This window comes from Sphaerodactylus townsendi, linkage group LG03 (genome assembly GCF_021028975.2).
Source record: "Sphaerodactylus townsendi isolate TG3544 linkage group LG03, MPM_Stown_v2.3, whole genome shotgun sequence".
NCBI lineage: Eukaryota > Metazoa > Chordata > Lepidosauria > Squamata > Sphaerodactylidae > Sphaerodactylus > Sphaerodactylus townsendi.
The window spans coordinates 22,481,529-22,498,544 of NC_059427.1; the positions used below are offsets into that span (position 1 = coordinate 22,481,529).

General features: G+C 45.3%; 1 protein-coding gene across 1 annotated transcript in view; it reads left to right on the forward strand.

The window, feature by feature from the left end:
• TTLL3 (tubulin tyrosine ligase like 3) overlaps nt 1-17,016 on the forward strand; it is a 43,726-nt gene continuing 26,710 nt past the window's right edge. The window contains exons 1-6 of the mRNA XM_048488619.1: nt 1-40; nt 3,361-3,427; nt 7,287-7,400; nt 7,793-7,896; nt 10,189-10,363; nt 13,106-13,167. Of these exons, the coding sequence (XP_048344576.1) occupies nt 35-40; nt 3,361-3,427; nt 7,287-7,400; nt 7,793-7,896; nt 10,189-10,363; nt 13,106-13,167 (528 nt within the window). The 5' untranslated portion in view covers nt 1-34. The remainder of the gene's footprint in view (nt 41-3,360; nt 3,428-7,286; nt 7,401-7,792; nt 7,897-10,188; nt 10,364-13,105; nt 13,168-17,016) is intronic.

A 17,016-nucleotide genomic window follows, 5' to 3' on the forward strand; every position in this document is an offset into this window, starting at 1 on the left:
TTGCTGTATTTACTGGGAGCTGGCACCCAAGAATATGCAGGTGAATGGCCCTAAAGAAGCTACTGGAGTTTGTTAATAAAACAGGAGCTCCAGTGGCACCTTAAAGGCTGACAACATTTATCCCAGCATCCAACATCAATAAATTCTTCCTTCTTAACCAGGATAGCCATGACCAGGTACTGGTCCACCCATGATATTTGTATCATTGATTTATAGGTTTCCAGATATTTGCACCATATCATTATCAGCCTTCACCAGCATGCCAATTGGCCATGCTGACAGAGGCTGATGGGAATTGTAGTTCCTGAACATCTGGAGAGCCGCAGGTTCCCTACCCCTGATCTAGAGGTTTAAAAAATGTGGAATTTTTTTCCCGATGTCTTGAAGATACACACACACACACACAAAAAGGAAGGGTATAGCATTAGAACAGTGGTTCTCAACCTGGGGGACGGGACCCCTTTGGTGGTCGAACGACTCTTTCACAGGGGTCGCCTGAGACTCTCTGCATCAGTGTTCTCCACCTGTAAAATGGATAAATGTTAGGGTTGGGGGTCACCACAACATGAGGAACTGTATTAAAGGGTCGCAGCGTTAGGAAGGTTGAGAACCCCTGCATTAGAAGCTTTGGTGCAGCGAAAGAGGGTGATACCCTGTTTCCCCGAATATAAGACATCCCCAGAAAATAAGACATAGTAGAGGTTTTGCTGAAGCGCAAAATATAAGGCATCTCCCGAAAGTAAGATATAGCAAAGTTTTTGTTTGGAAGCATGCCCAATGAACAGAACACAGAAAAATAAGACATCCCCTGAAAATAAGACATGGCGCATCTTTGGGAGCAAAAATTAATATAAGACACTGTCTTATTTTCGGAGAAACATGGTAGTTATCAGGAGCTGACCAGAGTAGTTAGAGCTTGCTTTTGTTACTATTGCCCAGTCCCTCTTTGGCATTTGATCACTCTAAACTCTACCCATTTAAACATATTTTTCCCTGGGCCATGAGGACTAGAATCTTGTGACTTTTTTAGAAAGGAAGCTGAATTTGGCAGGGTGGCAGGGTACCAAGTCAGCATGCTTGGCTATGCATCAAATGTTACAATCTTGATGGAATGAATACATAAAAATAAAATGGATACGCAGGCTTGATAGCTCAACTTTGAAGAAATTGCAGCCCTGCAAAAATAAAAGGTGTATTTGACTTGTAATCCAAGGCAAAGCAGGCAGGTTTTGGCCCAAGTGTCAAAACAAACAGACAAACCCAATGCAGGGGTGCCAGCAAATAAGTGGAGAGAGACTAGAGTGACAATTACTTGGCCAGAGACTATCCAGGACAAGCTGGACTTAGTGGTGATTCTGTTGCTTTAAGTGCTGCTGTTGGTTGATTGCTTTAGGTAACAACTTTGCTTCTCATACTCTTTTCAGTCATAGGCTAGAAGAGAGTGCCATTAGGAACGACCGCTGTATACTTATTTTGTACCAAACAATTTGCTAGATCATCACAGAGCTGATGACACCAGGTAGAAAAAGAGAACACTTTCAGAAAGGAAGTATAGGAGGATAACCATCGTAGAAAAAGGAGGAAAGAACTTTTGTGTGGGGCAGTAATAGAGTGAATTCTTGAATTATCTATTACTACCTGTTGCCCCAACCTAAGCCCTTTCCACACGGGCTTAGTATGATTAAAAAACCATTTGGGGGGGGGGGGACTTCGCACAGATCCTGCCCCTAAAACGAGTTTGCCCCACATTATTTTCTGCAAACTGGATTTTTTGAGAATCACGCTGTTAGCGAGTCTTTTCAAAAATCCCGGGTTCCAGCCACTTGTGAGCGAATGGCCCGGCAGGAGGCACTCAATTGCCTCCATTTTCCTCTTTTTTATTTCGTGGCTTACATCTTCTTAGCGACATAGGTGCAGATGGTCGTATAGTGAGGCATCAGCATGGCTATGGGGGTTCATTTGTGCATGCCTGCGTAGCTACGCATTGATGGGAAGTAAATTTTAAAATAGAGATGTGTCTCCGTTCGAAGGTGCAGCAGCAATCCGGATTGTTTCCGTGGGCTCCAGTCGCTGCCTGCATGGATGCATGTGAACGTGAAAACAGGAAAACTGGTTACTTTATCCCAACTGCAACCCATTATACATTGCTGTGCAGAAGGGTCCTTAGAAAGGATATCCTAGAACATGTACAGAAAAGGGGCAACCAAACATTATTACAAAATTGGGGTGTCTTCCCTGTGAAAAATGATATTTCAGGCTTTTTAGTTTATGAGGGAAATGACTAAAGGAGGTTTATACACCTGTGTGAAGTTTATAAAATTATGCATGGAGTTGTGGAAGTGCATAGAGGTTGCATCCCTTCTGTGCTGGATATTGTGCTCCTGTGCTAATGAAGTCATTTGCAACTGAATTTTTTTCCCATGTCAACAAGACAATCCAGTTGCAAAAGATTGCTACAGTGCAATGCATGTAAATGAAGCCAGGGATCACTTTTTCTTCCTGTCCCTATTCCTAGAGCTCAGGGTGCGTATTGGGGGGAGCCAACGATGCTTATGGGCAGAAGAGAGGACATACAAAAGAAAGTATTTCACACGGTGCATCAATAACTGTTGTAACTCTTGACCATAGGGGTCGTGATAATTACACAGGTTAGATATCTTTAAAAGATGATTAGACAATTTTGTGGAAGATCAGTTCATTAGTGGAGCCTCCATGTTCAGGCACAATACACTTCTGAATTCCTGTTACTGGGCAGCAGGAACCGGGGAGAACCTCTGGCCTTCTTGCCCTGCTGATAGGCTTTCCAGGGGCACCTGGTTACTATGGAAACCAGGATGCAGGACTAGATGGCCCCTTGGTCTGATCCATCTAAGTGTTCTTACACTTTCCGGCATCTGATGCCTTATTTTAACTAACAGCTCAGGGTGTGTCATGTTGTCCTTTCCAAAAAGGATTTGACCTTAAAGAAAAGCAAGACTAGAAGAGCCCTTAGGTCCCAGGGGTCATTTCCACTGGTAGAAGGAATTTGTATAAGATGATTTTCCTTATTTCATTTTTTCTGTTACAGTCCCAGATTCTCTCTGACAGAGAACCCTGGGGAGATTTTGAGGAAGGAATTGGAGGCCTGCAGAGGAAGGCGGGGGTGGGGGGGTGGGGGGGGGAAGGTAGAGATTGAACATCTCCTTTGCCTTCTGTTAGCAGAAGATTTCTTCAGGATCCAACTCAAGATTCTTTCAAAATGTTCAGCTCTATGTGCTCTTTGAATGGCTGGCAGAGTGGCACCAGGGAGCTTGTAGGCCTTTGTTCCTTGAATGTCAAAGGGACACACGAAAGCACTGTGTTTCTGTTGCTCTCTCCCAGGTGTGCCCAAAGTGTAAACTAGGAGGGGACAGTGATGCTGGCGGGCGCAAGCGGCCTGGAAGAGGAGGTAAGGTAGCATCTCCAAGATTAGTCTGTTTCTCTGGACGGTGTGTAAAGGGCAGGAATTCAGCACATAAATGGCTAGTGAAGTGCGGTGGTTAAGAACAATGGACTCTAATCTGGAGAACCAGGTTTGATTCCCCACTCCTCCACATGAGCAGCAGCCTTTCATCTGGTGAGCCAGGTTTGTTTCCTCACTCTTCCACATGAAGCCTGCTAGGAGGTCTTGAGCAGTGGTGGGATTCAGCAGGTTTGCACCACTTCGGCAGAACCAGTTGTTAAATTATTTGAATCCCACCACTGGTCTTGGGAATCCCACCCGTCAAAGTTCTTACAAAACTCTCTCAGCCCCACCTACTTCACAAGAGAATCTGTTATGGGTAGGGGAAGGGAAAGTGCTTGTAAGCCTCTTTGGCTAATTCCGCACATGCAGAATAATGCACTTTCAAACTGCTTTCAGTTCTCTTTGAAGTTGTGCGGAATAGCAAAATCCACTTGCAAACAGTTGTGAAAGTGGTTTGAAAATGCATTATTTTGCGTGTGCGGAAGTGGCCTTTGACAGAGGAAAGCAGGGTATAAAACCTACTCTTCTTGTTGCTTCTGTGTGCTTCCTTTATTCTGCACTAGTGATTAATCCTTTGAGAGCCAGCATGGTATAGTGGTTGAGAACAGGTGGACTCTAATCTGGAGAACCAGGTTTGATTCCCCACTCCTCCACCTGAGCAGTGGTCTTTAATCTGGTGAGCCAGGTTTGTTTATCAACTGTACACATGAAGCCTGCTGTGTGACCTTGGGCCAGTCACTGTTCTCTAAGAACTCCCTCAGACGCACTTACCTCACAAGGTGTCTGTTGGGAGGAAGGGGAGGGATTTGTAAGCTGCTATGAGACTCCTTACGGTTGAGAAAAGTGGGGTATAAATCCAAACTCTTCTTCTTGTCCCCCAAAATAACTTGGATGCAGTTCTCAGTTCTGGTTGCTGCACAGCTCTTTAAAGTGAACAGGGTAGAGTTATTTATTTATTTATTATCTATCATTGGATTTTTATACAGCCCTCCCCTGGAGGGCTCAGGGCTGTGTACAAATAAACATATACACAGACAGGGGAAAGTTAAAACTGGTACAAATATAATACAAGCCCTGTCTCCTTATTAAAACCAATAAACAGCAATACAACCAGCATCCGAGAACTAAAACCAAACCCCCCGGGGGCACACAAAAGCCCCCCACTAAAATTTACTGCCCTGGCCCCTGCCTGGTGGAACGCTCTTCCTCCAGCAGTTAGGGCCCTGCGGGACCTTGGGGAGTTCTGCAGGGCCTGTAAAACTGAGCTGTTCTACCGGGCTTTTCGGGGGACCGGCCGCTGATTCTGCCCCCTTCTTATTGCCCTGTTTACTGGCTGTGCACCTGACCATCTGACCATCTGCCAGCCCCCTCCCAGAATTTGTCCACTCCCAGGTCTTGATCGCCGGGGTGTGATGCCAGACGCCCCTTATTATTAATTATTAACTATTTATTGTGGATTGCTGCTGCTATAGTTTTAAGATTTGTATTTTAACTGAGGTTTGTTTTATTATGGTTGTTCTCGTTTTGTTGTACACCGCCCTGAGCCCTTCGGGGGTAGGGCGGTTTATCAAATCGAATGAATAAATAAATAATTAATAATAATAATAATAATAATAATAATAATAATAATAATAATAATAATAATAATAATAAAATGGGCCACATAATTAAACAAACAGAGAACAAGGAGAAGAGGGTAGGAGACGGGGGCACCCTCAGCAGCCGACCCCCCAACCCAAGCCCGGCGGAAAAGCTCAGTCTGACAGGCCCTGCAGAACTCACCAAGGTCCCGCAAGGCCCAGACAGATGGAGGGAGAGAGTTCCACCAGGCAGGGGTCAGGGCTGTAAAGGCCCTGGCCCTAGTGGAGGCCAGCGCATCATAGAGGGGCCAGGGACAACCAGCAAATTGGCCTCTGCTGAACGCAGAGACTGAGCTGGGACATGCGGGGCTTATACCCTCTCAGCTCCTCATGCCTGGGGATCAGGACTGCATTGCCTTACAGTGCAATCTCTTATAGAATTCTTCCCCTTTTCAGAGCGGGGCAGGCTTTAGGGGAAACAGGAGGAAGCTGAAAAGCCCATGTACAAATGCAACCCCAAGAAGAGTTACATTCTTCTAAGCCCCTCATTTCATGAAGGATGTAACTATTTAGGACTTCACTGTTTGTGTGGGCCTTAGAATTCTTGCCACCAACTAGAATTTGCCGATGTCTTTGTAAACTTCCTCTGTTTTCATTTATAGCCCAAGCTATAAATAAACATGTAATATATTTAGGCCTGGCCCACTGGCTCTTACGAGGAGAGTCATACATTGACTGCTTCTTAAACCTCAGCTTGAGAATGGGGTGGGGTGGGGTCCCCTAGGCTTTAAAAACTCAAAAGTCTGAAAAATAGAGTAGAGGTGATGTAGTATAGTGGCCAAGCATCTGGTAGGTCACCAGTTCAAATCTCACCTTGGCCACAGACTCACTAGGAACTTTGAGACAAGGCATTCAGCCTCAGTTCCCTATGTGCAGAAAGGAAGGTAATAATATTGGCCTTCACTAAAGGGCTGTTGCAGGGATTACTGTGATAGCATATACGAAATGCTGAATCATTCTGTGATGTTCAGAAGCATGCACACCTGGCTGACAAAAGACTGTTTCCTAGTAAATCAGTGCACATGGACAGCCTGGAAAACCCACAACAGCCTTTCCTAAGGCTGTAATAATGAAGTTAGTCTGGGAACCCAGTTTCTCCCCAGCTCATGGGTTCAGGGAACGGAAATCTCCAGGATTTATATAAGTACTAGCAACAAAGGGCCAGTGTGGTGTAGTGGTTAAGAGCAGATGGATTCTAATCTGGAGAACCGGGTTTGATCCCCCACTCCTCCGCCTGAGTGGCAGAAGCTTATCTGGTGAACCAGATTTGTTTCCACACTCCTACATTCCTGCTGGGTGACCTTGGGCTAGTCACAGTTCTTCAGAGCTCCCACTCACCTTGCAAGGTGTCTGTTGTGGAGAGAGGAAGGGGAAGCAGCTTGTAAGCCTGAGTCTCCTTACAGGAGGGAAAAATGGAGTATAAATAAAAATAAAATAATTTTTTTAAAAGCCTATTGTGCGAAAACATACAATTGTCTCTAGAAAACTAATCCTCCCAGCCCCAGGGCAAGAGACATGGATGGGGCATATCTAAAGGAAATGACATCTAGTGCAAACAGTGAAATTGCACCCCCCCTCCCAAGCCCCCCTGTGCCGAGGAGGGGCAGCAAGGTACCTGTGAAGATGGGGAGAGTTGATTTCTCATTGGCTTCATTCTTCGTGGTTGCACTCTCTGCTCACTCTCCCTCCTCCTCCTTCCTGTTCCCTTTGTTATGCCACCAGATCCTGCCTTTGGAGGCTCTGGCAAAGGTAGGCTGCTCCCGAGCCCCCTCCTCAGAGTCATTCCGTTCTTCAGTTAATGTTTTTTATTTATGTAACACATTTTCTCCCGCTCTTCTTCTAAGCAGCTCCAGGCACCTCATGCCGTTCTCTTCTCTCTTTTATCCTCACAACAACCCCCTGAGGTAGGTTGGGCTGAGAGAGAATGACTGGCTCAGAGTCACCCTGGGAATTTCATGGCTGAGCAGGGATTTGAACTTGGGTCTGCACCGTCTTTAGTCCAGCATCTTAACCACTACACCACAGTGGATCTCATCAGTGATGAAGCCCTGCTTGGAGTATGTCTTTCTTGTATGGCTTCCAACGGCTGTACCCTCCACTGATGAGGATTTGGTGTCCTTCGAATGCTGACTTTTAAATAATATGTATCCAACTGACTGCAGTTGGCAGGCTGAAGTCTGAAGGAGAGGCCATCCCCAGCGCTGAATGTAAATGTCTGTGCCCCGTTCGCTGCCAGCCATCCACTGTGCCCAGCACTAGCAGACGCAGGCGGGAAGGTGAGTCACTGGGGTATTATTACCAATTCCATTGCACAAAGGGATGGTGGCATCTTGCAAGTTGCTCCCCTTACTGGAGGGTAAGTGCTTATGTTGGGAAAGCTATCTGCACCCCATGGCACCAAAATATGATGCCTCGTCGGTCTTTGGAGTCTCAATCTCCATTTCCTCCCACATCCTATCCTTAGTACTTTGCCTCTGTTCTGCTTGAAATTGGTTGCCTCTGCCTATTTCTGTTCTGTGAGTGGACCCGGGTTCACTCAAAGGACAATTTCATGAGGTAATTGCCTCACGGGGTAAATATTTCATGAGGTAAATGTCTCAGAGAGGTTACAGAGCATAGATGCTTTGCCAGTTGTGTCTTTTTTTCTTTTTCTTTTTGATATGTGCAGACTCTCTGATCTATGGACGTTTGCGGCACAGCATCAACTTCAGCCTTTCCTTCAACCCGGAACGCCTTAAGCAAGCCAGACAATTTGTGGAGAGGGCCGTCAAGGTGAGGGACTCCACTGGCTCAGCCAGCCTTTTTCCCTGTTCCTAGGTGACTCCCTTTTTTAAAAAAATACCAATTTCATTTCTGTCAGGAGCAGTGTTATGCAGAAACAGAACCTTAAGGACCGAGAAGACTTTTATAAGTCCAAACCCCCTGATGAGAGCAAGGAATTCAATCTAGGGCATCCCTGAAGGATACCCCACCTCTCCTTGAAGACCTTGGTAATAAATTCCCCTTCTGGCTCCGATGTATAGGAGAGGAGTATAGAAGTCCCCTGAATAATTAACTAGAGTCAGAGACAGACATGAGCTAATTAGAATTTAGAAGTTTATTCTACAACCATTATAAGTGGTAAAGGAGTTCTTCTTTTCAGTTTCAATTTAACATTCAGAGAAGGTATAACTGAAGTAACTATATACAGCCTTGTTACAGCTTGTGTATTCTTTTTGGAGAGGATAAGTGTATTATCATAATATAACCTGTACTTATAAGAGACCAGAACAAAAAGCCAATACTGACATTCTTGGTTCCCCTGCCTAGCGAATAGCTTGAATAGCTTCGCCCTGGAAGTATCTCAGGTAATGAGCTTTGCCTGAGGCGTTTCAGTGCCCCATTGCTCATCAATACCCTCTCCCCCGCTCTCCTAGAACCCGGCTCCTTTTCAGTATTTACTTTCCCTAAGCGACTAGAACAGGGGTCTGCAACCTGATGTTCATGGACTACAAATCCCATCAGCCCCGGCTGATGGGATTTGTAGTCCATGAACATCTGGAGAGCCGCAGGTTGCAGACCCCTGGACTAGAAGAACTATCCTGACGTAGTTTTGCTTCTCCCTTAGGAACCTCTAAAATAATTTAATATGTTCCCTCCTTTCACATCTAAATTCCACCCAGTCCTTGGGCTGCTATAGCTCCCCTTCAACTGACAACTGTCAGGACCCTTTTTTTTTTTCACTCAGCAGCTCCTTCTAATCAGCTGTTAGGAGGCTTAACCCTTACTATGCCGAAGGTTCATGTTTCTTTTTAAGCACTGGTTCTGAGTGCATAGGGTGAATCCATTACAACTTTCAACAAGAGAGAGGTTCCCCCACACACACACACACACAAAAACCCCTGATTCCGTTGTCAAACTGCTCTCACCATTATGAGGTTTCTCCTAAAGTCAGGGGCGCACCGCCCACGGAGACAGCGAAGGTCAAATGACCCCGGGCAAGATCGCCCCCTCCTCCCCCAAGCCAACCCGGCTCGGAAGAGCTGGATTGGTGTGGGGGAGGCACCTAATGACAGAGGTGGTATGCTCAAATAAACTAAAAAATACACACGTTGCAGTCTTGCTTTGTCCAATCTTGTATATTGATCTTACATATAATTAAACAACTTAACGCTTCTATTTGTATTTACATTTCCTTATTTCTCTGACAAAGTTCTTAAAGATACAGCATAAGTCTTCCAACTCTTATAACTAAACATAAATAATCACTTAGTCCATTCAATTCTTTGTTCAGAAACAAAGCTATATTCCAATTCTGTAGGTTCTACATAAAAACGTCTCACGTGTATAGAACGTTTTTCGTGTGTCCTCCTCAGTATGCCAGTATGTTCAATCAACTTCCAACAGTTCTTTGAGGCTTCTAATGGGTATATCTGAAATTAAAGTTACACAGATACATATATACTGAAATCAAAATTATGCCTATTCATCTATCTTTCCTGCACCAGTCCATTTCTCAATTAAGTGATTATTTATGTTTAGTTATAAGAGTTGGAAGACTTATGCTTTATCTTTAAGAGCTTTGTCAGAGAAATAAGGAAACATACCAGTAAATACAAATAGAAGTGTTAAGTTGTTTAATTATATGTAAGATCAAGATTGGACACAGCCAGAGTGCTAACGTTGACATTGCACTCTTAAAGATAGTGGTGATTGTTAGAGGTGGTATGCTGCCAGGAGCTGGCCTGCTGCTGGGGGGCCCATCTGAGCCACCCCCTTCCCCCACCAGGCCCTGGGGGGGTGGAGGCGGCTCAGACGAGCACCACAGCGGCAGGCCACCTCCTCCATCTTTCTCAAAGCTTAGCATCCAGAGCTTCACATGAGGCCCGACTAGCATTACTTCTCACGATTTGTACTGTGCTTCTGTGAACCGAGCCGAAAATTCGCATCAACCTTGTTCACAGAGGCATTGCGCTGCCAGCTCATCTCCCTCTTGTGAGTGACCACAATTGTGAGGTCCAGTTTCACTCCATATAATGCAACGTGGCTAATCCTCCCCAGTTTTTTTTTTCTCTGACCACCCAGCAAAGGAAGATCTTCATGATACACGGCCCTTACCCTGTGATCCGGAAACGACTGCAGGGCAGAGGTTGGGTGGAGAGGAAGTTTCCCAAGTTGCCTAAACCTGCTAGTAAGTGTGTTCCTGTGCCTGATGGGGAGCAGGAGGAAGAAGGAGAGGATAGTGATGCGCCGGAGGATGGTACGTTCTGCAAGAATGTCAACCTGTGCCCCATTTTCTTGCGCTATAAACGTGGCCTTCTTGTTTCCCTGAAACTCACTGCTTTTTTACAGGAGAAGACTGATGTACCACAGTGCTTATTATCTGTAGCTAAGGATTACTTTAATGTGTGAGGAACATTTCCTTGAACAAAAGCGCCGATACAGCACCGCTGATAATTGAAGGGAACTATGCATACCAGTTCTCCTCTCTTGGCATAAATACTGTGGCTGGTATTCCTCAATGGAGAATTCAATCATTGTAATGGAGAGCGTGCAACATCAGCGTGTCAGGTCACAATTAATCCATTTCGATAATCAAAAATTACAGTTCTATACAAATGGGTTGGGAGTGAAGGTATAACTAACCTTTAAGGCCTTACACGGCCTAGGACCCTCGTACCTTCAGGACCGCATTACCCCATATGTCCCAGCTTGACCTCTGTGTTCGGCAGAGGCCAACTTACTGGAGATCCCTGGCCCCTCAATGATGCGGCTGGCCTCCACTCGGGCCAGGGCCTTTACAGCTCTGGCCCCTGCCTGGTGGAACACTCTCCCCCCAGCTGTCCGGGCCCTTTCGGGACCTTGGCGATTTCCGCAGGGCCCGTAAGACTGAGTTGTTCCACCAGGCCTTTGGAGTAACCAGCCGCTGAGTTATGCGCCCTCCCCCCCCCAGGTCATGGGTCCCCAATATCATCGGGACCCATTATTGAGACCTACAGGTCCTAATACCATCAGAACCAACTACCTCTCCCTCCTCCTTCTAGGAGGATTAGGTTTAGGTGGGATGCCATCTTAGGATACAACTGCTGTTTTTATTATATTTATGGAAGTCTGATTATGATGATTTTATACACGGTTTTTATGTTGTACACCGCCCAGAGCCCTTCGGGGATGGGGCAGTATATTTAAGTAAGTAAGTAAGTAAGTAAGTAAGTAAGTAAGTAAGTAAGTAAGTAAGTAAGTAAGTAAGTAAGTAAGTAAGTAAGTAAGTAAGTAAGTAAGTAAGTAAGTAAGTAAGTAAGTAAGTAAGAAAATAAACAAACAAACAAACAAACAATCTTGTTAGGCCCAGGAAACTAATCAGGGCCAGTACTTGGAAGGGAAACCACCAAGGAAGGCTTTGCGGAGGAAGGGAGAGCACTAAGGAAGGCTCTGCAGAGGAAGGCAATGGCAAATCACCCCTTCCCTCACTTGCCTTGAGAGCCCCTTGCTGGGTTCGCCGTTAAGTCAAGTTGGCGGCACTTTACGCACACACTGAAGCGAGTTAAAAATGGGAAGTGAGGGACTTGAGGATCAAAACAAAACCTATTCCAGGCAGGAAATTTGAGACACAGAAAAGGGAGTTGTGCTTGCTTTTCTTCCAGTCCTGGACAGTACCAAGAAGGGGAGGCAAAAGAGGTATCAAACGGTAGTCGTCTTGTTCCATAACGTATCAAATCCCTCACACACTGAAGTGAGTTAAAAATGGGAAGCAGGCGACTTGAGGATTAAAACAGAAATTGCTTATTCAACTGCTGCATTGAATAGCCTGACAGCACTGCCTGACAGCTTCCAAAGGGGGTAATGCCGCTACTTCCTCAGAGGGATCGTCCTTAAAGAGGGAGCAATGGCCGGGCCATGTGTCAGACCTTCAGTGAGTGAATAACCGGAAAGTGGCAAGCTGAAACCTGCAGCTGGAATGCTGAGCCGTATTTACAATTCTGTTTTTCTCCCTAGTGGTTGCCAGTCAGTGTTGGGTGACAGCTTTTTATTGGAGTGCTAGGTCTCTCTCTTTCTCTTTCTCTTTCTCTTTCTCTCTCTCTCTCTCTCTCTCTCTCTCTCACACACACACACACACACACACACACACACACACACAGATTTTTTTTTGGTTGACACTCCCTTCCCCCCCAAAATTAACACATTTCTTATTTTTTGCAAACCTGGGAGTTTTCTTGTATAATCCTTGATAGCCCTCCCCCTTTTTAAGAAGTTTTGATCCCCCATGGTGGGAACATAATTGGGAATTAGAAATATAATTACTCTTAATGGGGCTAAGTGTTTGGGGTTTCTTTTTTTTAGGGTGAAGACATTTGTATTTCTTCAGACATTTGAATTGTGTTCATCTCACTGCATAGCACTGGGTTCCTTTCTTCCTGACTGTTTTAGGAACTATATACACTTCTTGTCCAGATATCTGCTTGGCTTGTTGGAATTCACTTTATGCATTTGTTTCTAGGCAAATTGTCTGAATTAATTTTGTTCCATAATGTATCAAGTCCCTCGCAAATGCCTTAGCAGACCAGGTGCTCGAGAGCAGCAGCAGGAGGAGGCCATTGCTTTCACATCCTTCATGTGAGCTCCCAAAGGCACCTGGTGGGCCACTGCAAGTAGCAGAGTGCTGGACTAGATGGACTCTGGTCTGATCCAGCTGGCTTGTTCCAGGAATTCATTTTGTATGTTCCAGGCAAATTGTCTGAATTCATTTTCTATGTTCCTGTAGTTTTTTAGGTTTTATTGTTGTTATGGTAGGTTTCCTTTTGTTGGAAGTGGTTGCTGAGAACTTTTAACAATAAATAAATACACAGCAATATTTGGATAAGCCCCCATCCTTGCCTAAATCACCATCACCATCTACTTTTTTTGAAAAGTAATCTCAGGTGTACACAAGAAGCCACCTGCTGCAGGTGAGTTACTTTGGTCACTCTTACCCCACTTGTTGGTCTAATCTTTTTGCTGACAGATGAAGAAGAAGAAGAGGAAGATGAACCAGACGATGATGCTGACGGCACCTATAGCCTCATGGTAAGCGTGGCACACCCTCCCATCCCATTAGGGTTGCCAACCTCCAGGTGGGGCCTGGAGATCTCCAGGAATCGTATCTTATCTCCAGACTACAGATGTTTCCCTGGAGAAAATGGCTACTTTGGATAGGGAACTCTATGGCATTGGGCCTTGCCGAGGTCCCTCCCCTCCCCAAGCCGCGCCCTCCCTCAGATCTCCAGGAATTTCCCAACCTGGAGTTGGCAACCGTGCCTTCAGTGCTCGATTGTCATGGGTCGTTTTCCCCCCAGTATTAGCAACCTTTATTTCACCTCTTCTACACTAAGAACATAAGAACAAGCCAGCTGGATCAGACCAGAGTCCATCTAGTCCAGCTCTCTGCTACTCGCAGTGGCCCACCAGGTGCCTTTGGGAGTTCACATGTAGGATGTGAACGCAATGGCCTTCTGCGGCTGTTGCTCCCGAGCACCTGGACTGTTAAGGCATTTGCAATCTCAGATCAAAGAGGATCAAGATTGGTAGCCATAAATTGACTCCTCCTCCATAAATCTGTCCAAGCCCCTTTTAAAGCTATCCTCCAGGTTAGTGGCCATCCACCACCTCCTGTGGCAGCATATTCCAAACACCAATCACCACGTTGCGTGAAGAAGTGTTTCCTTTTATTAGTCCTAATTCTTTTCCCCAGCATATTTTCAGTGAATGCCCCTGGTTCCCTAGAGATTGTGAGAAAGAGAGAAAAATTTCTCCTCTGTCCAACATTTTCTACCCCATGCATAATTTTTATAGACTTCAATCCCATATCCCCTCAGACGTCTCCTCTCCAAACTAAAGAGTCCCAAACGCTGCAGCCTTTCCTCATAGGAAGGTGCTCCAGTCCCTCAATCATCCTCGCTTGTCCCTTCTCTGCACTTTTTTCTATTCTCTTCAATATCCTTTTTGGAGATGTGGTGACCAGAACTGAACACAGTACTCCAAGTGTGAGTCACATTCACTCTGCTTTATATAAGAGGGCATGACAATCTTTTGCAGTTTTATTATCGAATTCCTTTTCTGATTATCCCACAGCATAGAGTTTGCCTTTTTTTCACAGCTGCCATACATTGAGTTGACATTCCCATGGAACTATCAATTAAGACAGCCCAAATCCCTTTCACTGGTCTGTGACTGATAGCACTGACCCCTGTAGCGTGTATGTGAAGTTTGGATTTTTTTGCCCCTATGTGCATCACTTTGCATTTTGCTACATTGAACTGCATTTGCCATTTCTTAGCCCACTCACCTAATTTATCAAGGTCTGCTTGGAGCTCCCTGCGCCTAATCTTGCTTTGGTGGTTCTCACCTGCCCCTACATAATTTGAGTATCATCTGCAAATCCTGGCCACCACGCTACCCACCCCTACTTCCAGGTCATTTTATGAATAGGTTAAGAGCACTGGATCCCACATGCGGATCCTTGAGGGGACACCACTCCCACATCTCTCCATTGTGAGAATTTCCCCCATTTATACCCACCTCTTTGCTTCCTGTTTCTCAAACCAGTTTTTTAATCCCATAGGAGGACTTCCCCTCTTATTCCTTCTTCATTGCCGAGTTTTCTCAATAGTCTCTGGTGAGGAACTTTGTCAAAAGCCTTTTGGAAATCCAAGTAGACAATGTCCACTAGGTTCCCCCTTATCCACATGCCTATTTACATCCTCAAAGAACTCTAGTAAGTTTGTAAGGCAAGTCTTGCCTCTGCAAAAGCCATGCTGACTCTTCCTCAGCAGGTCTTGCTTTTCTACATGTTTTATAATTTTATCTTTATTAATAGATTCTACTAATTTCCCAGGAACAGATGTCAAACTGACTGGCCTGTAATTTCCTGGGTCCCCCTAGATCCTTTCTTAAAGATTGGTGTGACATTGGCCATCTTCCAGTCTTCAGGGATGGAGCCTGATTTCAAGGATAAGTTGCATATTAAAGTGAGAACATCAGCAATTTCATGCTTGAGCTCTTTAAGAACTCTTGGGTGAATGCAATCTGGGCCAGGGGATTTGGGAGCATTTAGTTTATCAATGGCTGCCAGAACTTCTTCCTTGTCTACCACTATCTTCAAGTAGTTCCTCGGATTCGCCTCCTAAGAAGCTTGGTTCAGGTGCAGGAATGTTCCTCACCTCCTCTTTGGGTGAAGACAGATGCAAAGAATTCATTCAGCTTTTCTGCAATCTCCTCTGTCATCTTTTAGCACACCTCTCTTTGTTCCTTTGTCATCTAACGGGCTTCACGCTTCCCCTTTTGCTGGCTTCCTGCTTTTGACGCATTTCTGAAGAACTGTTTGTTGCTGGTTTTGATGTTCACAGCCATGTGTTGCCCATAATCTTTTGTTGCCTCCCTTACAGCTAACTTGCTTCTCTTTTGCCACCATTTGTGTTCTCTCTGGTAGTCTTTGTCCGTTAATTTGGATGTCCTTTGTCTAAAAGACATCTTTTTTTTCTCTCTAATAACTTCCTCAACCTCCCTTTGTTAACCATGGTGGCTTTCTTTTGGACTGGCGCTTGCCTTCTCCTAACCCAGGGAACACATTCCAGCTGGAGCTTTTAAGACTGCGGTTTTAAATAACCTCCAAGCATCTTGGACATTTTTGACTGTCTGGATTGTCCCTTTCAGCTTCCTGCAAGCACTATCCCCCTCATCTTTTGAGAAATTTCCCTTTCTGAAGGCTTAATGTAATTCACATTAGTAGTTGTCACTTGCTCGCATGCAGAGATACTGAATCTGACAGCATTGGGGTCGCTGTTCCTTATCGGCTCAACAACACTGACTTCCCGCATTCAGGTCCTGGGTCCCACACATAGAATTAGATCTAGGATCACATCTCCCCTGGTTGGTTCTACAACCATCTGCTCTAAGTTACAGTCATTTGAAGCATATCCAGGGAATGCTCTCTCCTTACCATGACCTGAACATGCATTTTTCCACCTTTATATGGGGATAGTTAAAATCACCCATTACCACTATTTTTTTTGCTTTTGTTGGCCTCTCTAATTTCTTTTTCCATCTCAGAATCCTCTTGTGCACTTTGGTCAGGGGGACGATAATATATTCCTAATGTTAAACTATGCTTCACCCCTGGTATTGATATCCACAGTCCTTCTGTAGAGGAATCAGCTCCCCCTGCATTGTCTATTTTATGTGACACTATGTTTCTCTTTGATGTAGAGGGCCACCCCAACCCCCAATACGCCCTGTCCTATCCTTCCTGTAGAGCCTCCTGTAACCCGGGATAACAGCATCCCACTGGTTCTCCCTTATTCCACCATGTCTCTGTGATGCCCACTATATCAATGTCCTCCTTCAAAACTCTGTAATTCAGCTCCCCCATTTTAGGTCTAATGTTTCTTCTATTAGCTTAGAGACACTTGTATACTCTGTCTCTGTCCCTAACCTGGGGATTTATGTGTGTTTTGCCCTCTAGCCTTTTGTAGACACTATCACTTATCACATTGCTATGTTCCTCACTTGTATGTAGGTTGATTTAAAAAAACCTCCTTCTCTGTCTGCATCCCCATGGACTCCTGTATTCTGAACCTAAGTCACCTCTGTAGCTCCTGTCGGCTTTCCCCCAGGAATCAGCTAAAAGCTGTTCTGCCACCTTTTTAATGCTGAGCGCCAGCAGCCCGGTTCCTCTTTGGCCAAGATGAAGCCCGTCCCTTTGTATACAGGCCTGCCTTTATCCCAAAAAGGTTCCCCAGTTCCTGACAAATCTGAAACCCTCTGCCTTGCACCACCTTCTCATCCACGCATTGAGACCCTGTATCTCCGCTTTGCCTAGCTTCCTCGCCTCTGCGCTGCGGAACAGGTAGCATTTCAGCTACCCACCTTGGGGGGTCC